Source organism: Cicer arietinum, chromosome 7, assembly GCF_000331145.2.
Source record: "Cicer arietinum cultivar CDC Frontier isolate Library 1 chromosome 7, Cicar.CDCFrontier_v2.0, whole genome shotgun sequence".
Classification (NCBI taxonomy): Eukaryota; Viridiplantae; Streptophyta; class Magnoliopsida; order Fabales; family Fabaceae; genus Cicer; species Cicer arietinum.
Window position 1 is genome coordinate 54993730 of NC_021166.2, and position 22522 is coordinate 55016251.

Consider the following 22522-nt stretch of genomic DNA (forward strand, 5'->3'; position numbering starts at 1 on the left):
TCTTGCAGAAAGAGTCAAATCTGCTAAGCAGGCCTATAACTCTTTTTTCAAGAATAAAATTCATTACTCTTGATAGTCTAAGACTGCACAATAATGGATATTCTAAATTCTAATATTTTTCATTTGCACTTGTGAGTATTATAAACATTATGCCAACTCATTTGCTTGGCCAAAATGGGGTAGGTTGAAAATTTCATGGTTTCATTTTGGTGTATCCACCATGAATCCTACTCCCTATGATTGGTTGATCAAATCAAAATCCAAATGGCATTCATATGCATTTTTATTAAACTTTATCATTTCATAAACTCCATCTAGCAAAGCAAAAATTTGGTTACTTTCTGAATGTGATCTATCCTCCACAATGAACTTATGCAGTCGACCTCCCTCTTCAATGAAGCTATGTCCGGCTGCCTTTGTAATCTTTCCTCCTTTCATCACCTTCCTGAGCTTTGCAACTCCATTCCATTGGCCGGCTGATGCATAAATGTTTGAAAGAATGACATAATTTCCTGGATTCCAAGGCTCAAGTACAAATAAAGACTCAGCCGCTATCTCAGCCAGCTCAACATTACCATGGAAACTGCAAGCCCCCAACAAAGCACCCCATATTACCGAGTCTGGAACCATTGGCATACTTTTTATAACCTCGTAAGCCTCTGATAATTTTCCGGCACGGCCTAGGAGATCAACCATGCAGCCATAGTGTTCTAGTTTGGGAATAATGTTGAAGTCTCTTGTCATTGACTTGAAGATATGCTTTCCTGTTTCAACCATGCCTCCATGAGTGCATGCCAAGAGAAGCCCCACAAATGTCACGTCATCCGGCAAAGTTCCTTCTCTCTGGAGTGACACAAAGAAACACGAATGTTAGTATCATTTAGAACTTCTCAAGGTCTGTTGGGCATGGCTCACAGTTAGTCATAAGTGAACATGTCATTTGTATATTGAACCACAGTATTTTAACACAAGTTGTACACTATAAATCCTAAGTTTGAATTATAATAGAAAAGTATTGCAACCGCTCTGCAATCACGTAGACACAATTGGTCAAACTCCATATAAAAAATAGTGTATTTTCTGTATCTTTTTTGTTTTGTATCGGGGTTGTTGTTCTAACAAGGTTTAAAATCACTTCCAAAGAGGGTCGGTCTATCATGACATATGTGAAAGAATTTAATAACGTGTCAAGCAAGAAACTTACCAACATTTGATCATAAAGTTCAATGGCCTTATCACATTGTCCATGAACAGCCAAACCCATTATCATTGAATTAAAAGAGCACAAGTTTCTGAATCTTCCCATCTCATCAAACACCTTCCAAGCAACATCAATCTTACCACATTTTGCATACATCTCCAACACAGCATTGCTTACAAACAAATTCTTAAACAACCCATTTTCCCTTGCATATGCTTCAACCCTCTGACCAATCTCAAGTGCCCCAAGATTTGCACAAGCTGGCAAAACACTAGCCAATGTCACTTCATTAGGAATCACATCTTTCTCCCATTCCATCCTCAAAAACAACTCTAAAGCCTTCTCATACTGTTTGTTCTGCGAGTAACCCGATACAACAGTCGTCCACGACACCACATTCCTCGCCGGCATCAACCCAAACAACTCCAATGCTCTTTCCATATCACCAAACCTAGTATACCCTGCCATCATAGCATTCCAAGTGGGTACCTCTCTCACAGACATTTCATCAAACACATGGCGTGCAAGTTTCAAAGAACCCAATTTCGCATACATATCAAGCAAAGCAGTTGAAGCAAAGACATCATGTTTAAAACCTGATTTGATGAAATGGGTATGAAGCATTTGGCCAAGGGAAATTGAAGAAACTGAGGTACCTGCTTTAAAGAGAAAATTAAAAGTGTGTTGGTTTGGTGAGTGGCCATGAAGGAGCATTTGGGAGTAAAGGAAGAAACATTGGTGGTGGTTTTGGTGTTTGGAGGAATAGGCTTGAATGAGTTTGTTGTAAAGGAAAAGAGTTGGGTTATGGGAATGGTGCAAGAGTAATTGGGCATAGTGTAGGTTTGGTATTTGAAGTAGTTTCTCAATGAGGATTTTGGTGTTGTCTATGCCATTTCTTAGGGTGTAACATTGAATTTGCTTCACTTGGTTCATTACAATGTTTTTTTTTACTTTGTTTTGTGAATCAAGTTGGAAACTTTTGGTGTTGTCTTAGGTACTTCATAGAACAAACAAAGCCGCACACATTATTTTCATCTTAGGTTCTCATTTCACTTTTGCTTCCCACACCCCTCAATTTACTTCCCACACCCCTTAAATTTTTTGTAAACCCTAAATACCCAAACTACCCTTCTCTCTTTATTCAATTAACTCATCATTTCTAACTTCATCATCTTCATCTTCAATCATCTACATTCTTGAATCAAGTAAGCAATCTCCAATCATTTTCAACTCTAAATCCAGTATACTCTTCAATCAAGTAAGCAATTGTTGTTTTTCGTTTTCGGGTTGTTGTTTTTTTTTAATGGTTTAGGGTTTTTTGAATGGTTGTTTTTGAATGTTCATCAATGGTTGTTCCAAATTTTATCATTTTTACGTAAACTGAGATAACGTATGTGTACGTGAACTCAGTTCACATGTTTGTTACGTGAATTGAATTCACGTAGTATCTCAGTTCACGTATTTCATATGAAATTTTAAAACTCCATTGATGTACGCAATCTTAATTCACGTTTACGTAAACTTAATTCACGTAGCATCTGAATTTTCTTAATTTTATCATATACGTGAATTCATTTCACGTAAACGTACCCCAGATTTTGAAAAAAAATATTTAAGCTACAAAACCCAACAAAATCCATACCTAGTTGATTTGAGTCACTATAATGATTAAGATGATAAAAATGATGAAGATGTTGAAAGTGATTGAAGATTATTGAAGATGAAATGTATCAAAATGATTGAAGAATATTGAAGAAGATTGAAAATGTTAGGTTAATGAAGATGAAGATGATGAAGATAAAAATGAAGGGTTAAGTGAATAAAGAGGGAAGGATAGTTTGAGTATTTTGAGTTTACAAAAAAATTGAGGGGTGTGGGAAGTAAAATGAGGGGTGTGGGAAGCAAAAGTGTTCTCATTTTTATGTGTTTTACTTTTCTATATACTAGTATATTTTGGATTTTATTGATGTGGACTGTGAGTCTCTATAGACAAGTTTTATATGTGCGTTTAATAATAATCCTACTTCACTATTTGTTGTATTAATTTCTAATACTTGTTTTATGGTACTCTCTACAATTCTATCTCTTTCTTAATTTCTTTCTCTCTCATCCCCATTTATTTATTTTAATTATAAACTATATTTTCTCTTCTCTTATTATTGCAATGCTACAAGTGATCCAATTTCATATATATGATACATGTGTAAAATTTGTTTACTACCAACTATCAAACTTGTATGTTTTTTTAAGTTTTTTCACTTTTGATATATATAAAATTAATGCCATACTCCAATACTTTGTGCTTTAGTTAGGTATGGTGCTCAAGATATAATTATTTAACGTGACATCACTTTTTTATATTTAATAAATTTGATTTTGAATTATTTTTGTCTCGTGAGTTCTAGTACTCAACCAAACACTAAGGTACCAAAAATTTATCATAAAATTAACTTTGTATCATTTGTTTACGCACTTTCAAAAATGTAATTTAGGTTGGTAAGAATGGGAGTAGAAATATTTGTTAGGTTTAGTGCTAACATTATGTTGAATGCCCGCATGCTCTTAATTCTCGTTTGGTTTTGCATTCGATAGTCTTTTCTCACGTCACGATGAGACTTTACTGTGATTTTGTGAAACTCCAAATTGGCGATTCAACCTGTTGTATGTCAACACCGCGTATACAAGGAATATCTAGTTGTCTTTATCATTATGTAATAAGAATCACAATGAGTTCCAAATTCAAATAGGAAATAATACAATTGTCAAGAAAGGGCTTTTTTTTTTATTGAGCAACACAAATACATTTTTTTTTTTTTTAAAATAGCAACACAATACAATCAGTCTTCAAATGTACAAGCAATTTGAGGCTTTTAATATAGGCCCCAAAAAAATTAAATCCAATGGGGGTTTTCCTTTATATATACATACGAACAGCCCAAACAAGAGCAAAAGTGATTCTCCATGAGAGCTAGCCAAATGCATTGTTTCAAAACATTTTGATCAGAAGATTGAGGAACATCATGTCAAGCTCTCATATCATGTGTTAAACCAAATCAAGCTGTTCCACCAAAGCATTCAATTTGCAATAACTGATGTATTTTCATGCAGACTCAAAAACACCAAAAGAAGGTTATTCAACATGGTTAGCTTAGCTGCATAATAAAAATGAACTTGAACCAACATTTTTTCCCCTTAAAAGTATGAAGACTGATCATGAAGCACATTCAAATGTGCCAATACTCTAGCCGACATGGATCGAAGTCTACCGCTATTCCGCTGAGTTAAGTCAACTAGAGGCATTTGAGCGGAAGCTCCAAACATCTGTTTGAACTCTGTGAGCTGAAAAATCCTTTCCAAAGCTTGTAGAGACTTTTCTTGCAGCCCAAGTGAGGAAGAACTAAGAAATTTTATTATTAATGGTATTGCATTAGCTTTTGCAAGCACTTTACTACCACTTTCTAGTTTTTCACCTTCAATTAATGTTAATAAAGCATCCAAAGAAGCTTCACAAACTCCAGAATCAGATTCACCAAGAGCCCTTGTGAGTGGTCCAATTGCTTCAGCTTCCAAAAGGCAAAATGATGACATGACTGTGCATATTCCTCCATGAACTCTGCAGCGAATTTCTTTTGGACCCGAGAAGCAACATAGTCCTTTGCGTTTCAGAATCGGTCTGCTGAGCCTAGCCGAGCTTTTAGAAAACTCGGCAAGACACAGCGCCGCACGTTGTTTTGTCAACGTTGTTCCGCTTTCAAGCAACTGAACTAAAACAGTGATTATCCCAGTTTTGGCTGCAACTTTTTGCCATTCCAAGTTTGTTGGAACTGTGAAACGATGTAAAGCACCGACAGCTTTCTCGACTAAGTTGCTCCTTTGATTATCTCTGTCTCTACCGTCTTGGACATATTTATAAATGATTGGAAGTACATTAGCATCGATAATCCACTGAGTTATCTGCTCAATTTCTGGAAGATGGCATATTATTTCCATAGCAGAAACTATTTCCTCTTCATCAGATGAAAATTCTAGGATCTGAAGTAAAGTATTGATGCATTTCTGATCAACATTCTCCAGTACAATGGATTTGTCGCAACTCTCAACCAAGCAAGAAAACAATTTTACAGCGCTTGCTCGTAGGTTTAGATTCTCATTCTCAAAGAACCTAACCAGTTCTGGTATAGCTGAGCACTGTTGATACACAAGAGGACTCATTTAGTTATGGTATATTGACATAAACAAAATTTTAAAAATAGTTTCAACATTGGAAAGGACAAGTGAAAGAATAGTAGAAAGTGAACTTAAAGCCAAATTTTAGTCCTCAAAGCACAATATATTAGTATATGTTAGCAAATGGTTTGGTGCTAATAAAGTCACATCACATCTAAATGCCCCATTGTCTAAGTAATCAACAAGCAGGAATTTCAATTGACAGAGAGACTTTTTTATTGATAATTTGATGGTATGAAGTATTTTTTCTTTGATGATAGTAAGATGTATGCAAATTTCTTTGCACCTGTTTAGATTAGCTTTATTTGAGTTTATCTACTTGCATAAGCACTTGGGAGACTATTTCGGAGAGCTTATGGAATTAGCTTATGACATGTTCATAAGCTGTATTCAGCTTATTTCATAAGCTTTTTGAGATAGTTTATGAAATAGCTTGTAACTTACGTGAAATCAGTTTAACTTTATTTTATCATAATATAAGCACTCAATTCAGTTGTTTATCCAAACAAGATAGTCTTAAACATTATTATCACAAGTCACACTTACACAATTAGATAGAACTCCAAGAACTTAAATGGCAATTCATTTACCTAATTAAAGAACTAATGATTCAGCAGAAAACTATTCATGGCTTTGGTAAATGCTTTTAGCTTCAGTAAGATTCTGATAGAAACCAGAATTTTATTGACTGAAATTGATGAGCTTTGAAGCTCTTACAATGGTGGAAATCTGAAAATGAAGAAAAGGAACTAAACCAGAGTTCTAAGAACTCCTAGACCAGAGCATAACTGCTCCTAATCCAGATAAATATTCTCCTAACTGTTTTCTAAATATATTTCTGAATGATTTTCTAACTACCCTTTCCTCTATTTTATAACAGAAATCTGTAACAGAATTCCATAAAATCAGGGAATATACTAACTAACTCTTATTCTCTAATCAACCTATCTATTGAGTGAAGGCCCAATATTTAGTGTCCTATCAGATTCATACCTCATTTAGCTTGGTCTTGATATATGAAGAAGATGATGACTGACACAAGATACAAAAGGTCTGGATAATGTTTTGCTGCACACCAGGTTGTGTCACACTGACTAGAGGGAAAAGGCCAAAAACATCATCATCAGATTCTAGTAACAAAATCGGTGTTCCGGCATCTTGAGAGATAGTTGATGAAGCAAGTTGCATAATTATGGCGGCTACATCTTCCCATAAACTTGATCTTTGTATGTTATGTTGGAAAAGGAGGTCAAGAAACGGTCGCACGGCCCCTTGTCGAATCATTTCTAGTCCATTTCTCTTTAAAGTGGATAGATTCCTAAGAGCTTTAGTGGCCACTGTTTTCACCTGAAGATCATTGTGTAAGAACAAGTGAAGTAGAGGAGCTAGTACACCACCATCAAATAAGGACTCTTTATTGTGGTCAGTTAACTCCATTTCTGATAAAGTTTTTGCCATAATCATCTTCACATCATCTTGTCCTGCACAGATAATGAGATAGAAACAGGTTATGATAAATGCTTGTTCAGTGTTCTCACACAATCATTGTTGTCTTTTGGTAGTGTACTAGTGTTCTTAATTAAATTTATGCTATTCTTTGAATGTTAATCATAAAAATTACAACATAGGTATATTATACTTGAAGTTGCACAAGATATATTTGTATTTTTTCTCTTTTATGTTTAGCACCCAAAAATAGTTGGATGAATCATGCATTGGCCACTCGGCAGAGCTAACGATTAGTCACCTGAACAACCGACTAGTTGACTAAGCACAAAATTCGCACGACGACAACAGTTACATGTATTTTATTAAAAAAAGATAAAAGACTAAACCTGCGGAGAGACGCTGCAGTAAATGCCTGAAATAATTTGCCTTTGCCATCTGTATTACATTCTGATCAGAGTATGAAAGATTATCCAATAGCTCGGTCGCATCTCTAGCAGCTTGATTATCATCTCCATTAGACATAGTCACCAAAAGCAGTATGCAACCTTGAACTTTTCCAATATGTTCTCGTGCCAAATCATATTTGGATAACTCAAGCAGTAATGCTACTGCTAATTTCCTTTCCTCCTGACGTCGTCCAAGAGAATGGACAATCGAGTCAATTGCATTATCAACAATTACAATCCTTTCCTGCAGAAAAGGAAGCTTAATGGCATTATTGAATGTCTATTATGAAATTATCACATCTAGTAGAATATAAACTACAACAACATTTATTTGGAAATTTCATTACATGGTAATAAGACAAAACGAAACTAGTAATCTAAGAGACATAGAATGAAATAGGAAAGGGGCAATATTCATTTATATACCTTAGCTTCTTCGTTATCATTTGCCAGAATGCAGAGGGTGCTAAGAGCACGAATCCTTACGTCACGGTTTTTCGAACCAAGAATTTGGATAAGAACTTGCATATAGTCCTCAAGAATCACCCATTCCTTGTGTTGCTCTTTTTGCTCACACAAATCCTGAAGAGTTTTTAGACAATGCATCACTTCATTATCATCATCACCAAACTGAATTTTTTCTTTTAAAGTAGCAATAGTAATCATTGTATTTCTATCCTTCCATTCTTCTATGGACTGTTTCAAAGTTTTGTTCGGTCTCAAAACCGATGTATCTAAAGGAATCAATGTCATAGGACACAACTTGTTTCCTTCTGCAAACCACTTCTCTATTGCACTTCTCTCAAATGTTTGATCCGATGAAGTTTCAACAGGTTCCACCATAACATCATGCGTGATCGGACAATAAAATGACTGTAAAGGCTCCAAGATTCGACTACCTAAAGACTTTCGTTTTGCAAAGTATTTGATTTTCCTTTCGTTAGGCGACGAGGTTGCATCGGCTCTTTCCAACAAAGCAATGATCTGATCCATATGCATAACTTCAGCCAGTTCCTTGTTAACGCGAGAGTTTTCAATGTCTTTCTTAAACTCTTCAAGTTCCTTCTTCATTGTTGAATTCTCTTTTGTTATTCCAAGAGTCTCAGCAATGAGGATGATCAAATTATTAGCATAGGAACGGTTGCAATTGTTTTCCCTTATCCCCGACTCGATTTTCTCTAAAATCTCTTCTTCTATTACAGCCGCCTTAAATCCATTGGCCTCCATATTGTCACAAAGCTTTTCAATTTCTTCCAATATTCCAACAGAAAGACCTGATGCAGCTAAGGGAAGAAGTTCAAGCGCCTTGCTTAGTTCCTTCACGTGATTCTCTAACCGCTTAACAATCGACTGACATTTCATTAGTAGATAAACCTTGCTCTTCTTGCTGCATTCTAGAGCCAATAACTTTGCATCTTTCGTTTCATGATTTATAATATCAATCGCACGGTTGAATGTCTCGGAATCACTCACTTTTTCTTTTCTCAATTCTTTTAAAATCGGCGTAATTCTTTCCAAGTAAGATGCAAGTTCTTGGAAACTATTCTTTTGCACAAGTACATCACTAGCATAGCATATAAACTCACCAATGGTATCTATGATTTGAGAAATCGCGGTTGTAGTAGGACCAGAAGTTAACAAATCTACAACCATCATATTACAATGTAGTTCAGTAAAAGAAATAATAACCCTTTTCTTCCCATGAATCAATAACACTAACAAATGCTGACAAAAGGGTTTATCTTCGCCGAAATTTCCCAAACCTTCGATCAAGAAATGCTTCCAAAACCATCTTAATTCAAACACAGATGACTAAATCTGATAACAATATACAAAGAACACAAAAACACAAAGTTTATCAGATTCATTTACCAATTATTTTTCTACATAGAACTAATAATAGTAATCTACTATCATAAATTTGTAGACATTTAATAAATTTTGACTTAGACTAATTGACACCCCTTATTTTTTATTAAGATATCTGAGATAACAAGTAATGCCTCTAAATTTCCAATTGTATGCATTTTTGTTTGGCAACCAATAATATCAAAATCACAAAAGAAACATGAAGTTACAACCCTTACAGATGAACTAATTATTTTATCATAAACTCGTGTTAATTAAGCAAAATGAGACATCAAGAAAGCTTTTTTCTTACTTAAAAGGGTAAATAGTTACAATTTGGAAGACCCCTTTTAACATACTCAGAAAAACGAATAAGGGAAGACTCAAAGGTCAACAAATACCTGAGAAAGACTTCTAAAGAGAGTGGAACCATGAAATTTGAGAAAACCCTTTTTTCAGCAAAAGAAACTAACTTTCCTGAAAAAACAAAGAAATCAGCAAAAACATAGGAAGGGTTTTATTTATATCATTCCATTTTTAAGAAGATGTGAAATGAAGCAAAGAAGAGTTCAATTTGGAAAGTGTTTTTGTTTTTCCTTCCTTTTTCTCTATCCACACATGTCGTTCCAAAAAGTGTAGAGGAATTTTCTATCTCATTCTTTGCCTTTGAGACTTTGACTTAGGAGAGAGGTAAATTAACAATATTCAGGTTTCAAAGTTCAAAGCATAGAACAGAATAAGTGATAATGATAATGATGTTAGTAAATCTATGTCTAATGATGAAATTAATATTTATTAATCTCACAAAACACCAATAATACATTCCCACACTTTTTTATTTTACAAAGTGATTCCTTTGGATCACCTAATTTTATAAAAATTATAATTTGTAATTTTTAAAAGTTACGGGACAATAATATTAATAAGTGACTTTTTGTTTATTTCTAGTTAAAAAAACATAATGTTAAATCTTAAGCCAATGTATCTGTTTAGTCAATTTTTTATTTCCCAAAGAGTCTATTGATTAGGAAGATTTGAGCTCAATAATTTACATAATATGTATTGTAATATATTCGTTGTCACCAACACAATTTAAACATATTTTAAATTAATAGTAGATGTGGTAATATATCAAATATAATTGAATTGAATGTATATGTATATCTTTCTTCAACGTCAATTATAAACAAAAAGTATATTTATTTTTGCTCTATTTTTCCTCTTTTGTTATATAATTTTAAAATATTTTGGGTATATAAAAAAATTTGAGCTCACAAAATGTCACATTTTTACATTTTATATTCTTAATTCTTTTTTGAAAAACGGAAGAAAAACAAAAATCCTAATTTGTATTTTTTTGGCATCAAATATAAGTCAAAAACCAATTAATCTATCCATATTTAATAATATTATTTCAAAATTATCCTTTCATTAATTTTTCAATATTTTGAGAGATGACTATAGTAATTAAGAATAAATTTGTAATTGTATTTATTTTTACATAGAAGCAAAAAAAATAAAATAAACTTAACTAACCTTTTAATAAGTGTAAAAATATATATTTTTTTATTTATAACTGAGATCAGAGTATACAAAAATTTAGAGTCTCTTTAAATAATTTAAGAAAAATATTTAAGTATTTTAAAAATAAGATTACATAATTAGCACAAAGAATATGATTTATTTAAGTGATTTAATACTAAGTTGGAAAACTCTCTTCTACGATGACCTGAGTTTTCTCTTCCTCTTTATTTATTAAAGAGGTGGTTTAAGATCTTTTTTAATTAGTTTGGAATTATCCTTTTGAGTTGTTTTATTCTCTCAATTTTTTTGAATAAGTGATTTTTCATACGAATTTGATTTTTGATTTTGTTGTATGAGTGTGATGTCGATTTTTTCGTCGTTATTGTGTGATGCTTTTAGTTTTCCATTTTGGGACAGTGTTACAGAAGCACAAGACTCGTTTTTCAGTATCGTATTTTAATAAAAGGCTTATGAAGGTTACACTAAATTTAACATTCTCTCGATCTTACATATAACTTGTCAACCCGTAGTTGAATTGATTATGTCAGATACCATCTATAATTGATATGAGTTAACATCAATAATTTTTTTTATTGTAGATTGATAAGATTAAATATTATATATCTTGCATTATTCTTGACAATTGACCATATATAAAATAAATTAATTTAATTGTTATGATTAAAGTTTTAATTTATTTTGTTATTCATTAGTTTTTAAAATATTTATGCATCATCAGTATATTTTTATCTTTCTTAATCATTAAACTTGATATTTTATTATAAAAATCAACAAAAAAAACTAAAAAAATACAAAAATCAGATATATTATAATTTTTTATTAAAAATTTAAAACGAGATGATGCTGACTCAGTTCTAAATAAAATAAAAATGTTAAGACTCATTGAGCTTTATTGCAATTTTCTACAAATGTTTTTCTTTTTGTTATAAAAAATAAAATAAAAGTTTGACCTCTACCACCGACCATGCATACAAAAATAAATGTCTATTTCCTAAATTCAACATTCCAATGGAACACCAAATCCAACAAGTTGTGGGGAATACTTTAGACCCTCTCTTTCGTTGGTTGTGTAGGAAGGACACACCACCGACAAACACTTTTACTTTTTATTTAAAAATAATAATAATGGATCACTAATGAGTCTAAACAATTTATGAACCAGTTGCTTTTTAACTCTTGATGAATCTTGAACAAAACCTCCAAATTTGTAAGCCTACAAATTTGGTCTTGATTCTTCAATTTGAGATGACACCAATTCAATCATGAAGCATTCAATACCATGAATCTTCAAATCCCATACATGTTGGCACAAGATATGCAATCAAAAAGACATGAATGCGACATGACTAATAATTACTCTTCCACGGGGTGGTCTAATTGCGCACTTTGACGATCAAATAAATTTGTATATGAGGGTGAGAGGTTTTAAGTTTAGAATAATGTGCATCTTCTTTTTAAGTAAAATGTTCTTTTATAGGATGTCTTTTGTAGATTGCGTGACATTATGAGTGGTATCATTTTATTTTCGGAATGCTTGATTTTGAACGTGTGTCTTTGATGATAGCTGGTGATGATTGTTGTTATCATGTGGCTGAGAGCATGATATGAGAATCATAGTTGCCATTGTGTGACTATGTAAATATTTTCTCTCACAAGAATGTAGTGACGCAATTGATTAGGGATGAGAAAATATCAGATAGTACTATCAAAAATCAAAACAATGAATTGGGGTCTATAGTAATAAACCTTTTTTAAAATTTTAATTGTCATACATTGTCGGTATAAAATGTTTTACACCATCAATATATTACACCTATTTATGAAATATAATTTTAGAGGTATGTATGGTAAAAATTAAACGTCTCTAATGATACGACGGTTGTGATTGATTGACATTGTAAAAATTATTTACACTTACCGTGTATATGAAATCATTTCAATTTTTATAGAATTTAAATGATATACATGGTCAATGTAAAAAAAAATTATATTGTTAATCAATCACAACATTTAAATTATTAAAAATATTTAATTTTTATTATAACTATTTTTAAAATTATATTTATAAATATTTGTGATGTGCTTACAATATAATTTTTTTTTTCATTAGGATAATGCATAACAAACCTTCTATATAATGCATCTATCCAATTTTATTATAAGTAATTTTTGAAGTGGTACCCTACAAACTAAAATAATGTTTGTTTCATTTGCAAATTTATTTATATCATTAATTTTTGTTGGATGTTGAATAAGTTACTCACAATTTTTCAAAAAAATCCTAAAAAACCTTAATTTTTTAAAACTTTTGAAATTTACTAAATCAGTCGTCATTAATTAATTAACACTGTGACCACCACACATATACAATGCATCCATCAGACATCTTTTTAATTTATTTTTAAACCCAAACCTCTATTAATATCCACCTCTAATAATACATTTTTGCTTTTCATTTGTATTTATTCAGAAGTTATAAGGATAAAATAAATATATATATATATTTTTTATTAATAAGATATTATAATTACAAAAAAAAACTCACACATAACAGCAAAATTATAGGTTTAAATTTAATACACAATATTTAATCTAACAGTTTCAATATTTGTCAATTCAGTTATAATTTAAAAACGGATAAAATAATTTTTATTCGTCAATTCTCAATTTTTTCATCTTTGTGTTTTGGATGTCAGTTTGCATTGAATTTGTGTTTACGCATCGCCTACATTGAGCAGGAGGAGAAAATGGTGAGATCGTATGAAGTGAGGATGATAAAATAAATTGAATTCGTCGGATCGGTCCGTTTTATCCACTATTTTAGACTAGTTGAGTTGAAGATTTAAACTCACCTACGTTTGCCTCATTTAACTCACTCATAAAAGAGGCGAATACATGGCAGAACAAGTTGGTCTGTCAAATTAAAAAGATTGTTATTTTTTTTTGTATAATTTTAGTTTTTTTTCTTCTAACTTAACTTAACTCAAAGACCGAAATTGGTTCATTGATTTATTCAGTCCAATTAAAAATCCAACTCAAATTAAAAATGAATAAAAATATGAGTTTTTAAGACAAAAAAAAAAGAATTTTATTTATTAGGATAAAAAAAACTGAATCATATAACCTTTATTGGTGCATTAATATATTATGAAGAAAATAACATATAAATGCATGTTTATAATGTAGAGTTAAACTATATAGTGAATTATAATATATTTCTTTAATTTACAAATTTTTATTGATTAGTATAATGTCACATCAACTAGATTATAATAAATTATTTGGGATTATTTAATATTGATGAATTTATTGAGACTTTTTTATGTTGGTTTTCTTTTGACATTTAGTTTTATTAATTTATTATGGTTGCATTTATTATTTTTATAAAATATTTAAATAAATATATAAAATAATAAAATTTACTTTTTAGCGGATTATTCACAGGGCGGGCTAAATAGGCGACCCGACTCATTTTACCATCTATGTGTGAAATTAAAGGAAAATAAACGATAATTAAATTTTGAAATTGATAACGGTAACTTACTATTTTTTAAGGCTCATGTAGGGTATGCTTTAATTGATTGTGGTTAGGAATGAGAATGAGTTTCAGTAGATTTTGTCTGCTTCAATTTTCCTTCGATTAATCGAAAAATCTACATTCGTCTTTATTTTTGTTGGAGTTGAAATTTAGATCATTGTCTCTGACAAAGGTCCATTTTTTCTGCCTGTCTCCACAATCGTTCATATATAAATATATAAAATAATAAATTTAAAAGTAATATTTATTTAATTAATAAAATAAAATAATAATTAAATTAAAACATAAAAAACATATTTTTCTTAGAGATAAGTTAAAATTTGTTATATATATATAAAATAATAATAAATAAATCGAATAAGTAAATCTATATAAATTTGAAAATAATAATAATTTTACTAGTAGGATAGATTGAGAGCAAGTGTGGAATAAATATCAACACTCTTTAAGTCAATTCCATCTTCATATGGTAATTTTGAAGAAATCTACGTCTATTTAAAGCAAGTTTTTTAATCAAAGTCGACACAAATTAAGATGGATATATGTAAGTGCAAATTATATTGATATATATAACTATGATGTATATGACACCGATCAAATTTTTATTGGGCAATATTACATACTTTTTACTTTTTTTATTAAACATGCTTTACTTTTGTCCTTAAATTCGAATAAATATAATAATGAGTAAACTTAAAATAGAAAAATCTAATATTTTGAATTGATCAGAAAATTCTCATATCGTCTCAAATTAAGTGTTTAATTTATAATATTTATATGTGGAAACACATTGGTGGTATCAGAAGAATATTAAAATTATATATCCGTGTATATAACATTGTTCAACAATCCGTTGTAGTCTAGTTGGTTAGGATACTCGGCTCTCACCCGAGAGACCCGGGTTCAAGTCCCGGCAACGGAATTCTTTTTAATTTTTTCCTTTACTTCCCTAATTGATATTTTAAGCCAACTTGTTTGCATGATCACCTAACATACTATAAAGCAATACATAGAAACATATGTTTAGATAATTTTGCAATATAGAGTTATGCATAGTATGTCCTTAACATGGTACTTAAAATTTAGGTGTTATAAATAAATAAAAAATTACGACTTTGTAATTATGTAAATGTTTTTTTTGTATTTTTTATTTTAAAGTAATTAATAATTCAATTGTAATTAAGATTTTTTTTTTAATTTTTATTTTTTGTAAAACAAATATATAAAAATTAAAACAAGACTATTTAATTTATGATATGAATTAGTAGATTTCAAGTAAGATTTGAACAAATTCATTCAATTTAAAAGAACAAATTCCACGAAATACAAAAGTTGAATTAATAATTAATATTATTCTATAAGATGTGACTGTATTGGAAAAAATAACTAAATATTTTCAAACGATTTAATAATATATAATTTGATTTTATTGTTCAAACATATCCAATGACTTCTAATTCTTTGAACAAAATTTCACTATTAAGATTAAAAAAATCACATTTTCACAAGTTTCAAGATGTTTACATCATAATTTAATTTAAACTATTATTAAAGAATGTTCTAACTCTTAATACTCAACAAAATTAAAAATATTCTCAAATATAGTGTACTATACAGCTTAAATCTTCTATTAAATGGACAATTGTTAATTTTTTATTTGAATATAACTTTAATTATATATTTTTTATATCTTAATATTTATATATTCTAATTAATATTACTGAGATAATTTAATAAAAAAATATTACTAAAGGAATTTTTTTTTTGGTGTTCCTACAAAATTGGGGCTCTTGTCCCTCATCTCAATCGCATTTATACTGAATTTGAACCCAACATCTCATAGTTTCATATTTTGATATATATTTGATGTTTTTTTTTTTAAAATAACATGATATTATATGCTCATTTATCATGTTGTTCTTTTGAACATTTTAAAATATCAAATATATTAAAATATAGGTTTAACTTTCTAAAAACAATTCGCAAACGAATTTTAAAGTTTTGGATAAAAATGTGATGTTAAGGTCTCTTAAAGATCCTGAACATTTAACACATTGCTCCTTCCCACGTTTCTTTAATCTTTCCAACAAATTAATAATATCATACTCATTGATATATTCTAAAAAGTGAAAAGGGTAAGAATAATGGAAAAGAGAAGTCGTTAGTCCTTGGATTGCGCCATAAATTAAGACCAAAGCTACACACTTTTAACTATTCATAATTCCCGGTTCCCTCAACCTGATGCAAACCAAACCACTATAACTTTTTAGAAATTTTGGGATCAACTAATTTGTATTTACAATATTTTCTTTTTTGGCTTAAAAGAATTCAACTATATGCTTATAAGTACAATGTTTTAATCTACTTGATTAATCTCTATCAAAAAACATGTCCTTGTACCATTTTTTTTTAAGTCTCCCTGCTTCTAATCAAGTTTCTTAAGATTTACAAGACTCTAACATGATAAATTACTTAAACATCCAAGTAAAATTTTACTCCAAACAACATAATAAATGAATAATATATCTATATATTTATCGCCATTTACTTTTTCATATATACATCGAGCAACACACGATTAATCACACGTAAAATTATAGTTATTTTTATTCAATAAATAATTAATTTAAAGTATATTAAAAAATATAATTAATTATATAATTAAAATATAACTTTTATTGTAATTTAAATTAATAATTTACTCAATTAAATTAACAATATTTTTACGTGACACAAATATATATATAAATATTAATACATGAACAGTAATAGTGTCACATAATATTAAAAGCAAGACATAGAGTGGACCCCACTTCCATGCCTATTCAATATTGGTCTTGTCTAGTTCATCTTTTTCCTAGCTTTTCCCTGCTACTATACATGCTTCTACTGACCCCATAAGACCAATATTTAGTTAGACCAAGTTGTTGTATTTTAACATGTTTGTGGAAGAGTAAGACCAACTAGGTCCAAGATTTTATAAGAGGCTAGTTTTGAACCTATTGTTTATTTTCAAGGTGAAGAAAAATGATCCATGATGGTGAGAATGGAAATGAGAAAATAGATTATTATGATATGGAGGAGAAAATAGATTATGTGTTTAAGGTGATTGTAATTGGGGATTCAGCAGTAGGAAAGACACAAATACTGTCAAGGTTTTCAAAGAATGAGTTCTGTTTTGACTCTAAGTCAACTATTGGAGTTGAATTTCAAACTAGGACTGTTATTATTAATGGTAAAGTTATCAAAGCTCAGATCTGGGATACTGCTGGCCAAGAAAGGTTCATCTCTCACTTTTCTATTGTGTTGATTTCTTTCTATACTTTTCTACTCCTTTCCTAATTATATATATTAAAAATGTGTCTGGTAAAAATTATTAGTGTCAAAGTATTAATATCCATATTGTCTAGTGTTAATGTCATTGCTTCATAGTTCCCTTACTAGTTCCTTTGATATTATGTCATTTTGATGTGTCCAATATTTAATATGTGCAACCTATTAGATGAGTCCATATTGGTTCAATCGATTTAAACATAGTTAAATCTAATAATGAATAAATAAAACATACAAAATAAATTAGATGAATGTGTCGCAGTTTAACCTGTCAATCCTATTGGTTTAACTCGATTCAAGCAAACTATGATATAACTGAAATCAAACCAATCGACGAACTAGTTGTTTCTCTAGTTCAGTCGGTTGAATTAGTTGGAATAACTCGATTTTAAAAACATTAGTGCAAAGTTTAGATATATTATTTTGACATATTATATATACCTAAAAAATGTATTGGTGATAAAGGTACAGGGCAGTAACAAGTGCATACTACAGAGGAGCATTAGGGGCCATGTTAGTGTATGACATAACAAAAAGACAATCATTTGATCATGTTGCTAAATGGGTTGAGGAACTAAGATCACATTCAGATAACACCATTGTGATCATGCTAGTTGGTAACAAAGGTGACCTTGTTGACTTGAGAGTTGTTCCTACTGAAGATGCAATTGAGTTTGCTGATGAACAAGGACTATTCTTTTATGAGACTTCAGCTCTCACTGGTGAGAATGTTGAGACTGCATTTATCAAATTGTTTGAAGAGATTAATAGGGTGGTTTGTAAGAAGGCATTGGAATGTGGTAATGGTTACTATGATGCTGCTTCTACAATTAAAGGTTCAAAGATTGATGTAATCTCAGGTGCTGAATTAGAAATTACTGAGATCAAGAAATTGTCTTCTTGCTCTTGTTAATTAATTTTGCTAATTATTAAGATCAAGTTATATATTGTATTTGATTTGAAGGTTGGAAAGAAAATCAAGCAGAGTAAAAAATATCAGATACATCAATTTTTTAGATATTTATTTTTCATTCTAAATGGAGTATATGTGTGTGCATATAATGATTGGTGAGAATTAATTGATTTCATTTGGTCTTACTTTCTATGCTAAGAATTGAATGGTAATTATCCTGTTTCATTATGATTATTACTCATTCATTACATTTATAACACTTTTATAATATTTTTGTCAATAAAACACACATTTACAATATTTATTAAAAATTAAGTTTCCAACATGGACCTCTTAAAAGGTGATTTAAATGTGGTCTTTTTTTTTAGTAAAATTGTGAACTTTTTAATAATAAAAAGGAAAAAAAATATTTTATTAAAATTTACTAAATATCTTACTAGTTCACCTTTAAAGTCTTTTTCACATCTTTTCTCCACATGTTCATTCTGTTGCAGTTGAAAATTCGATTTCCTAACATGTGAAGTTTGATATTTGGCAAAAAGAAGCTATCTTTCTAAATTTTCAAACTTACAAGTTATTATTGTAAAATAATAATAATAATAATAATAATAATAATAATAATAATAATAATAATAATAATAATATATTAGTGGTGCAAGTGTATAATGGGCCACACTTCACAAAAAAAAAATTCTAATGGGCCACCAACCACACACTTACCAACTCGTTCCAAATTTGAGATTTCGTGTATCTCTGAACTATCAAGTCGTGACATTTCTGAAATTTGTTGCCTATTCAATCCTCCAAGAAAAATTCATATATAGGATTAATTCAAAACTATACATCACTATCAAATTTAACAGCTATCAATGTAAACTATGGCTACGTGTGTTTCCGTAGAGACATTCTCCTGAATTTGTTTTATTTGTTGATGACAAATTAAGTGTTCGTTGGATAAGCATTTATACTCTATATTTTTCGCATTTAAAAATGTATCAAAATAAGTGTAGTTCACACATTATATATATTATCAATTTTGATATTATTTCTTATTGTTATTGAATAATAAATTATTTAAAAATTAAAAAGGTTAGCATTTATTTTTCACCCAATAAAAATTGTTGTACAATAGAAGAATATTTACCAATTTGTTCTGATCATCGTGGTCTAAGTTCTTTGTGAAACGTCAAAGTCATTTTCATGTTGAGAGGGTGTAATTGATGAGGCGTAAGCCATATAGTCATGTATGTTTCATTTATTTGTAAAGAAGTCGAGATGCTTTGATGGAAAGAAGTCGTCAATCTAGATCATTTGCTATTGTGTTGGGGTTGGAGCTCATATCCATATGTAGTGTCTTCCCCTTTTATAAAAAAACATGAAATTTATTTCTTTGCTTATAGACTCATGTTAGCCAAATTATAATCTCCTTTGCTTTAAGTTAAGTTGTGTGAAGTTGTTTCTCTTTGCCTAACATAAGTAATAAACGATGTTGAGGTAAAAACCTTTTTTGATATGTGTTTGAATGACAACAAATCTTATGAAATAAATGTTTATGTTTTATGAATGATGATCTACTAACTATTGCACTTGGGTTTTATTTAAGGAACATGAGTCATATAAGTGGACAAGCAAGACACGATTGACATCAACAAATGCATAAGTATCTACTTAATAAATAAAGAATCAAATTAGCGTCAAAAGATTATTTCATGGAGATATTAGAAGACAATCTTTCAAACACGTTTATGAACCTATGAGAATCAAACAAGTCAAAAGTTGTCTCAAGAATCAAATGTAACAAGTGTTAAGAATGTTATGAACCAAAGAATAAGGAGAATTGATCAAAATGATTATTTGATACCTTGGGAAATATGTCTAATAATATACTATAGATTTAAACATATATAAAAATAAATAAAGAAGTCAAATAACATTTCATGAAAGAATCTCAAAATGAATATAGCATATAATATATCAATCACTCAAAAGAATGATTATTGCATCTTCAAGATAACATCTTCATAAACAAAGTATCAAATACATTCATACATATACTAAAGTATCTCAGAGATACTTGATGGACAAGACACAATATGTGTAACACCAAGAGAAATAATATTGCTTCAACAAAAGATTTCTCCTATCGTATAAATGACAACATTCTCAATTGTTATGAAATAATGTTATCATGTTGAACAAGTTCATTGCACTCATAAATATTCATAATAGTTCAGTAAAATGGCAAGAATCAACTTTGAAGAAGAAATCATTTCAGAGCTAAATAATTTATTAAGTCATTTTTTAAAGAATGATGAAAGAACATTCACCATAATGTTTTGATTGTTATATTAAAGAACAATTGACACTAAGGATCTTTTTGGAACGACAACATGTAGTAAAATAGTTGATATTTTGCACATGGGATTTCCAATAGTTAATAAGCAATTAAAAATCAATATTTGAAGGTCTACTTGTAAAAATAAAAATATAGAATGATACCTAGATTGATGACATAATAATTGCAGAACAATCTCATTGTCTTAAATAAAAGACAAAGGATAAATGAATCAGTTTTGGGACCACTGAAAGTTTGTCTTGGAGTGATATAATTCATACATTGGTAACTCAAAAGAAATCAAGCATCAAAAAGTCAAATAGTGAAAGTCCACTTGCAAAAAACACATGGAGATTGATCTGCAATTTTGATCTTCAGATTGATTAGTTGGGAGCCAGTACAAAACACTCAAGTGCAGTACAAAAACACTTTTTGACATTACATTTGTGCATGCTTCTGACTCAACTTTGTCTCAACAAATATATTCATCCTTCGCGCCCAAGATTTCCTTAAAACTTAAAGAAGAACGTTCTAAGTTTGAAGAAGAACATTCTGGACATACTTGTAAATAAGAATATTGTTTCAAAGAAATCAATTGATAGTTGGCAAGACTATTCAATTGCTATATTTGTATTAAACTGACTATTTTAAGCATTTCTTCATCTATAAAATGAAGATCAATTAGAAGATGACGACAATAGTTCAACTTGCGATCTACCACCAGTTGTTCAAGTAAAAACAAGTTAAAACTCTTCAAGCTAACTTCAGTATTTTCACTATACCTGTAGATAATTATTTACTGAGTTTTTTTTTATTTATCTAAAACAAAGAGTTAATAATCATTAGATCTCAAATACTTTTTATGATACACATTGAAATTAACTCAAGTTTATGTTTTGTGTTAGATTGAGCGTGTTTGTAAAAATCCTTTCTAGATTGAAAGCTGACTGAGAAAATCCTTTCAAAGTTAAAAGATGAATGTAAAAATTATTTCTAGGTTGAAAGGTGAAGATTGTAATTGATTAAGGTGTGATCAAAGAGAAAATGTGTGAAGGAGAATATTATAGTTCTCAAGTACATAGTGAAAATATCACGGTTACGAGGACTTGACTAGCCCGAGTTGGGTGAACCACTATGCTTTTTGTGTGTAATCTTTCTATCCCTTATATTTAATTATTTGCACATACAAATCACACTTTATTATTATTATTTACAACTTCTTAACTTAATATAAATTGTCCAGACGTTCTGGTTAATTAAGAGATTACTAATCAACTTTTAATTACCAAGTTTAATCTTGAGTAAAACATCAATTAAAGTGTATGAACTAAATTTTAAAAGGGCCACAATTCAAACTCCATTTCTTATGACTATTCATTCCACTTCAAATGACTCATGGTTAAAGTGTTTGAGGTTATTTGCTGTGATGTTGAAATCCTCATATCCAAGCTGAAGAGCGAGGCAGGGACTTAGCTTTGTTGGAGTATCGAAGTCATCCTTATAAGGTGTTGAGCTCTTATTCATTCAAGTTGATTAGAGCTAGATGGGGATCTTGGCTTTATTGAGATAAACTACTGATATAATTCTGCTAATGTTTTGAGATCCTGGTTTTGTTGAGGTAAGCTACTGCGATAATCTAGATATTGCTTATTGGTCTTCTAATTCAAATTGAAAGTTAGGTAGAGCC

The 22522-nt window shown here is 30.0% G+C and overlaps 3 protein-coding genes and 1 non-coding gene across 5 annotated transcripts; 2 read left to right on the plus strand and 2 right to left on the minus strand.

Moving 5' to 3' along the window:
- Positions 1–98: 98 nt before the first annotated feature.
- On the minus strand, positions 99–2287 carry LOC101512040 (pentatricopeptide repeat-containing protein At5g08510). The gene is made up of 2 exons (XM_004510580.4): positions 1205–2287; positions 99–843 (listed from the first exon to the last, which is right to left on the minus strand). The coding sequence occupies exons 1-2, from the start codon at positions 2132–2134 to the stop codon at positions 235–237; spliced, it is 1539 nt and encodes a 512-aa protein (XP_004510637.1). The 5' UTR covers positions 2135–2287; the 3' UTR covers positions 99–234.
- A 1593-nt stretch (positions 2288–3880) lies between these two features.
- Positions 3881–9871, minus strand: LOC101511723 (U-box domain-containing protein 43-like). Its single transcript, XM_004510579.3, has 5 exons — positions 9573–9871; positions 7750–9141; positions 7264–7567; positions 6422–6909; positions 3881–5389 (listed from the first exon to the last, which is right to left on the minus strand). The coding sequence occupies exons 2-5, from the start codon at positions 8977–8979 to the stop codon at positions 4394–4396; spliced, it is 3018 nt and encodes a 1005-aa protein (XP_004510636.1). The 5' UTR covers positions 8980–9141; positions 9573–9871; the 3' UTR covers positions 3881–4393.
- Positions 9872–15103: 5232 nt separating this feature from the next.
- TRNAE-CUC (transfer RNA glutamic acid (anticodon CUC)) lies at positions 15104–15176 on the plus strand. The gene has a single exon. It is a non-coding gene; the product is annotated as a tRNA-Glu (tRNA).
- Positions 15177–17105: 1929 nt separating this feature from the next.
- On the plus strand, positions 17106–18685 carry LOC101511394 (ras-related protein RABA3-like). Of its 2 annotated transcripts, none has more exons than XM_012718678.3 (2): positions 17106–17535; positions 18059–18685. In XM_012718678.3, exons 1-2 carry the CDS (start codon positions 17282–17284, stop codon positions 18498–18500), a joined length of 696 nt encoding a protein of 231 aa, XP_012574132.1. In that variant the 5' UTR covers positions 17106–17281; the 3' UTR covers positions 18501–18685. The 2 variants fall into 2 exon arrangements, with proteins under 2 accessions (XP_012574132.1, XP_004510635.1); XM_004510578.4 differs by having other exon boundaries at positions 17110–17535; positions 18053–18685.
- Positions 18686–22522: the final 3837 nt, after the last annotated feature.

Bases quoted from the DNA above. Each gene is read 5' to 3' on its own strand.
- LOC101512040 (XM_004510580.4), bottom strand. From the start codon at position 2,134: ATGAACCAAGTGAAGCAAATTCAATGTTACACCCTAAGAAATGGCATA. The intron at 844-1,204 runs GTAAGTTTCTTG...GTGTCACTCCAG, and splicing joins AACTTTATGATCAAATGTTG to AGAGAAGGAACTTTGCCGGA.
- LOC101511394 (XM_004510578.4), top strand. From the start codon at position 17,282: ATGATCCATGATGGTGAGAATGGAAATGAGAAAATAGATTATTATGAT. The intron at 17,536-18,052 runs GTTCATCTCTCA...TTGGTGATAAAG, and splicing joins GATACTGCTGGCCAAGAAAG to GTACAGGGCAGTAACAAGTG.
- LOC101511723 (XM_004510579.3), bottom strand. From the start codon at position 8,979: ATGATGGTTGTAGATTTGTTAACTTCTGGTCCTACTACAACCGCGATT. The intron at 6,910-7,263 runs GTTTAGTCTTTT...TTATCTGTGCAG, and splicing joins ACTGCAGCGTCTCTCCGCAG to GACAAGATGATGTGAAGATG. The intron at 5,390-6,421 runs GTATGAATCTGA...GTGTATCAACAG, and splicing joins TCAAGACCAAGCTAAATGAG to TGCTCAGCTATACCAGAACT.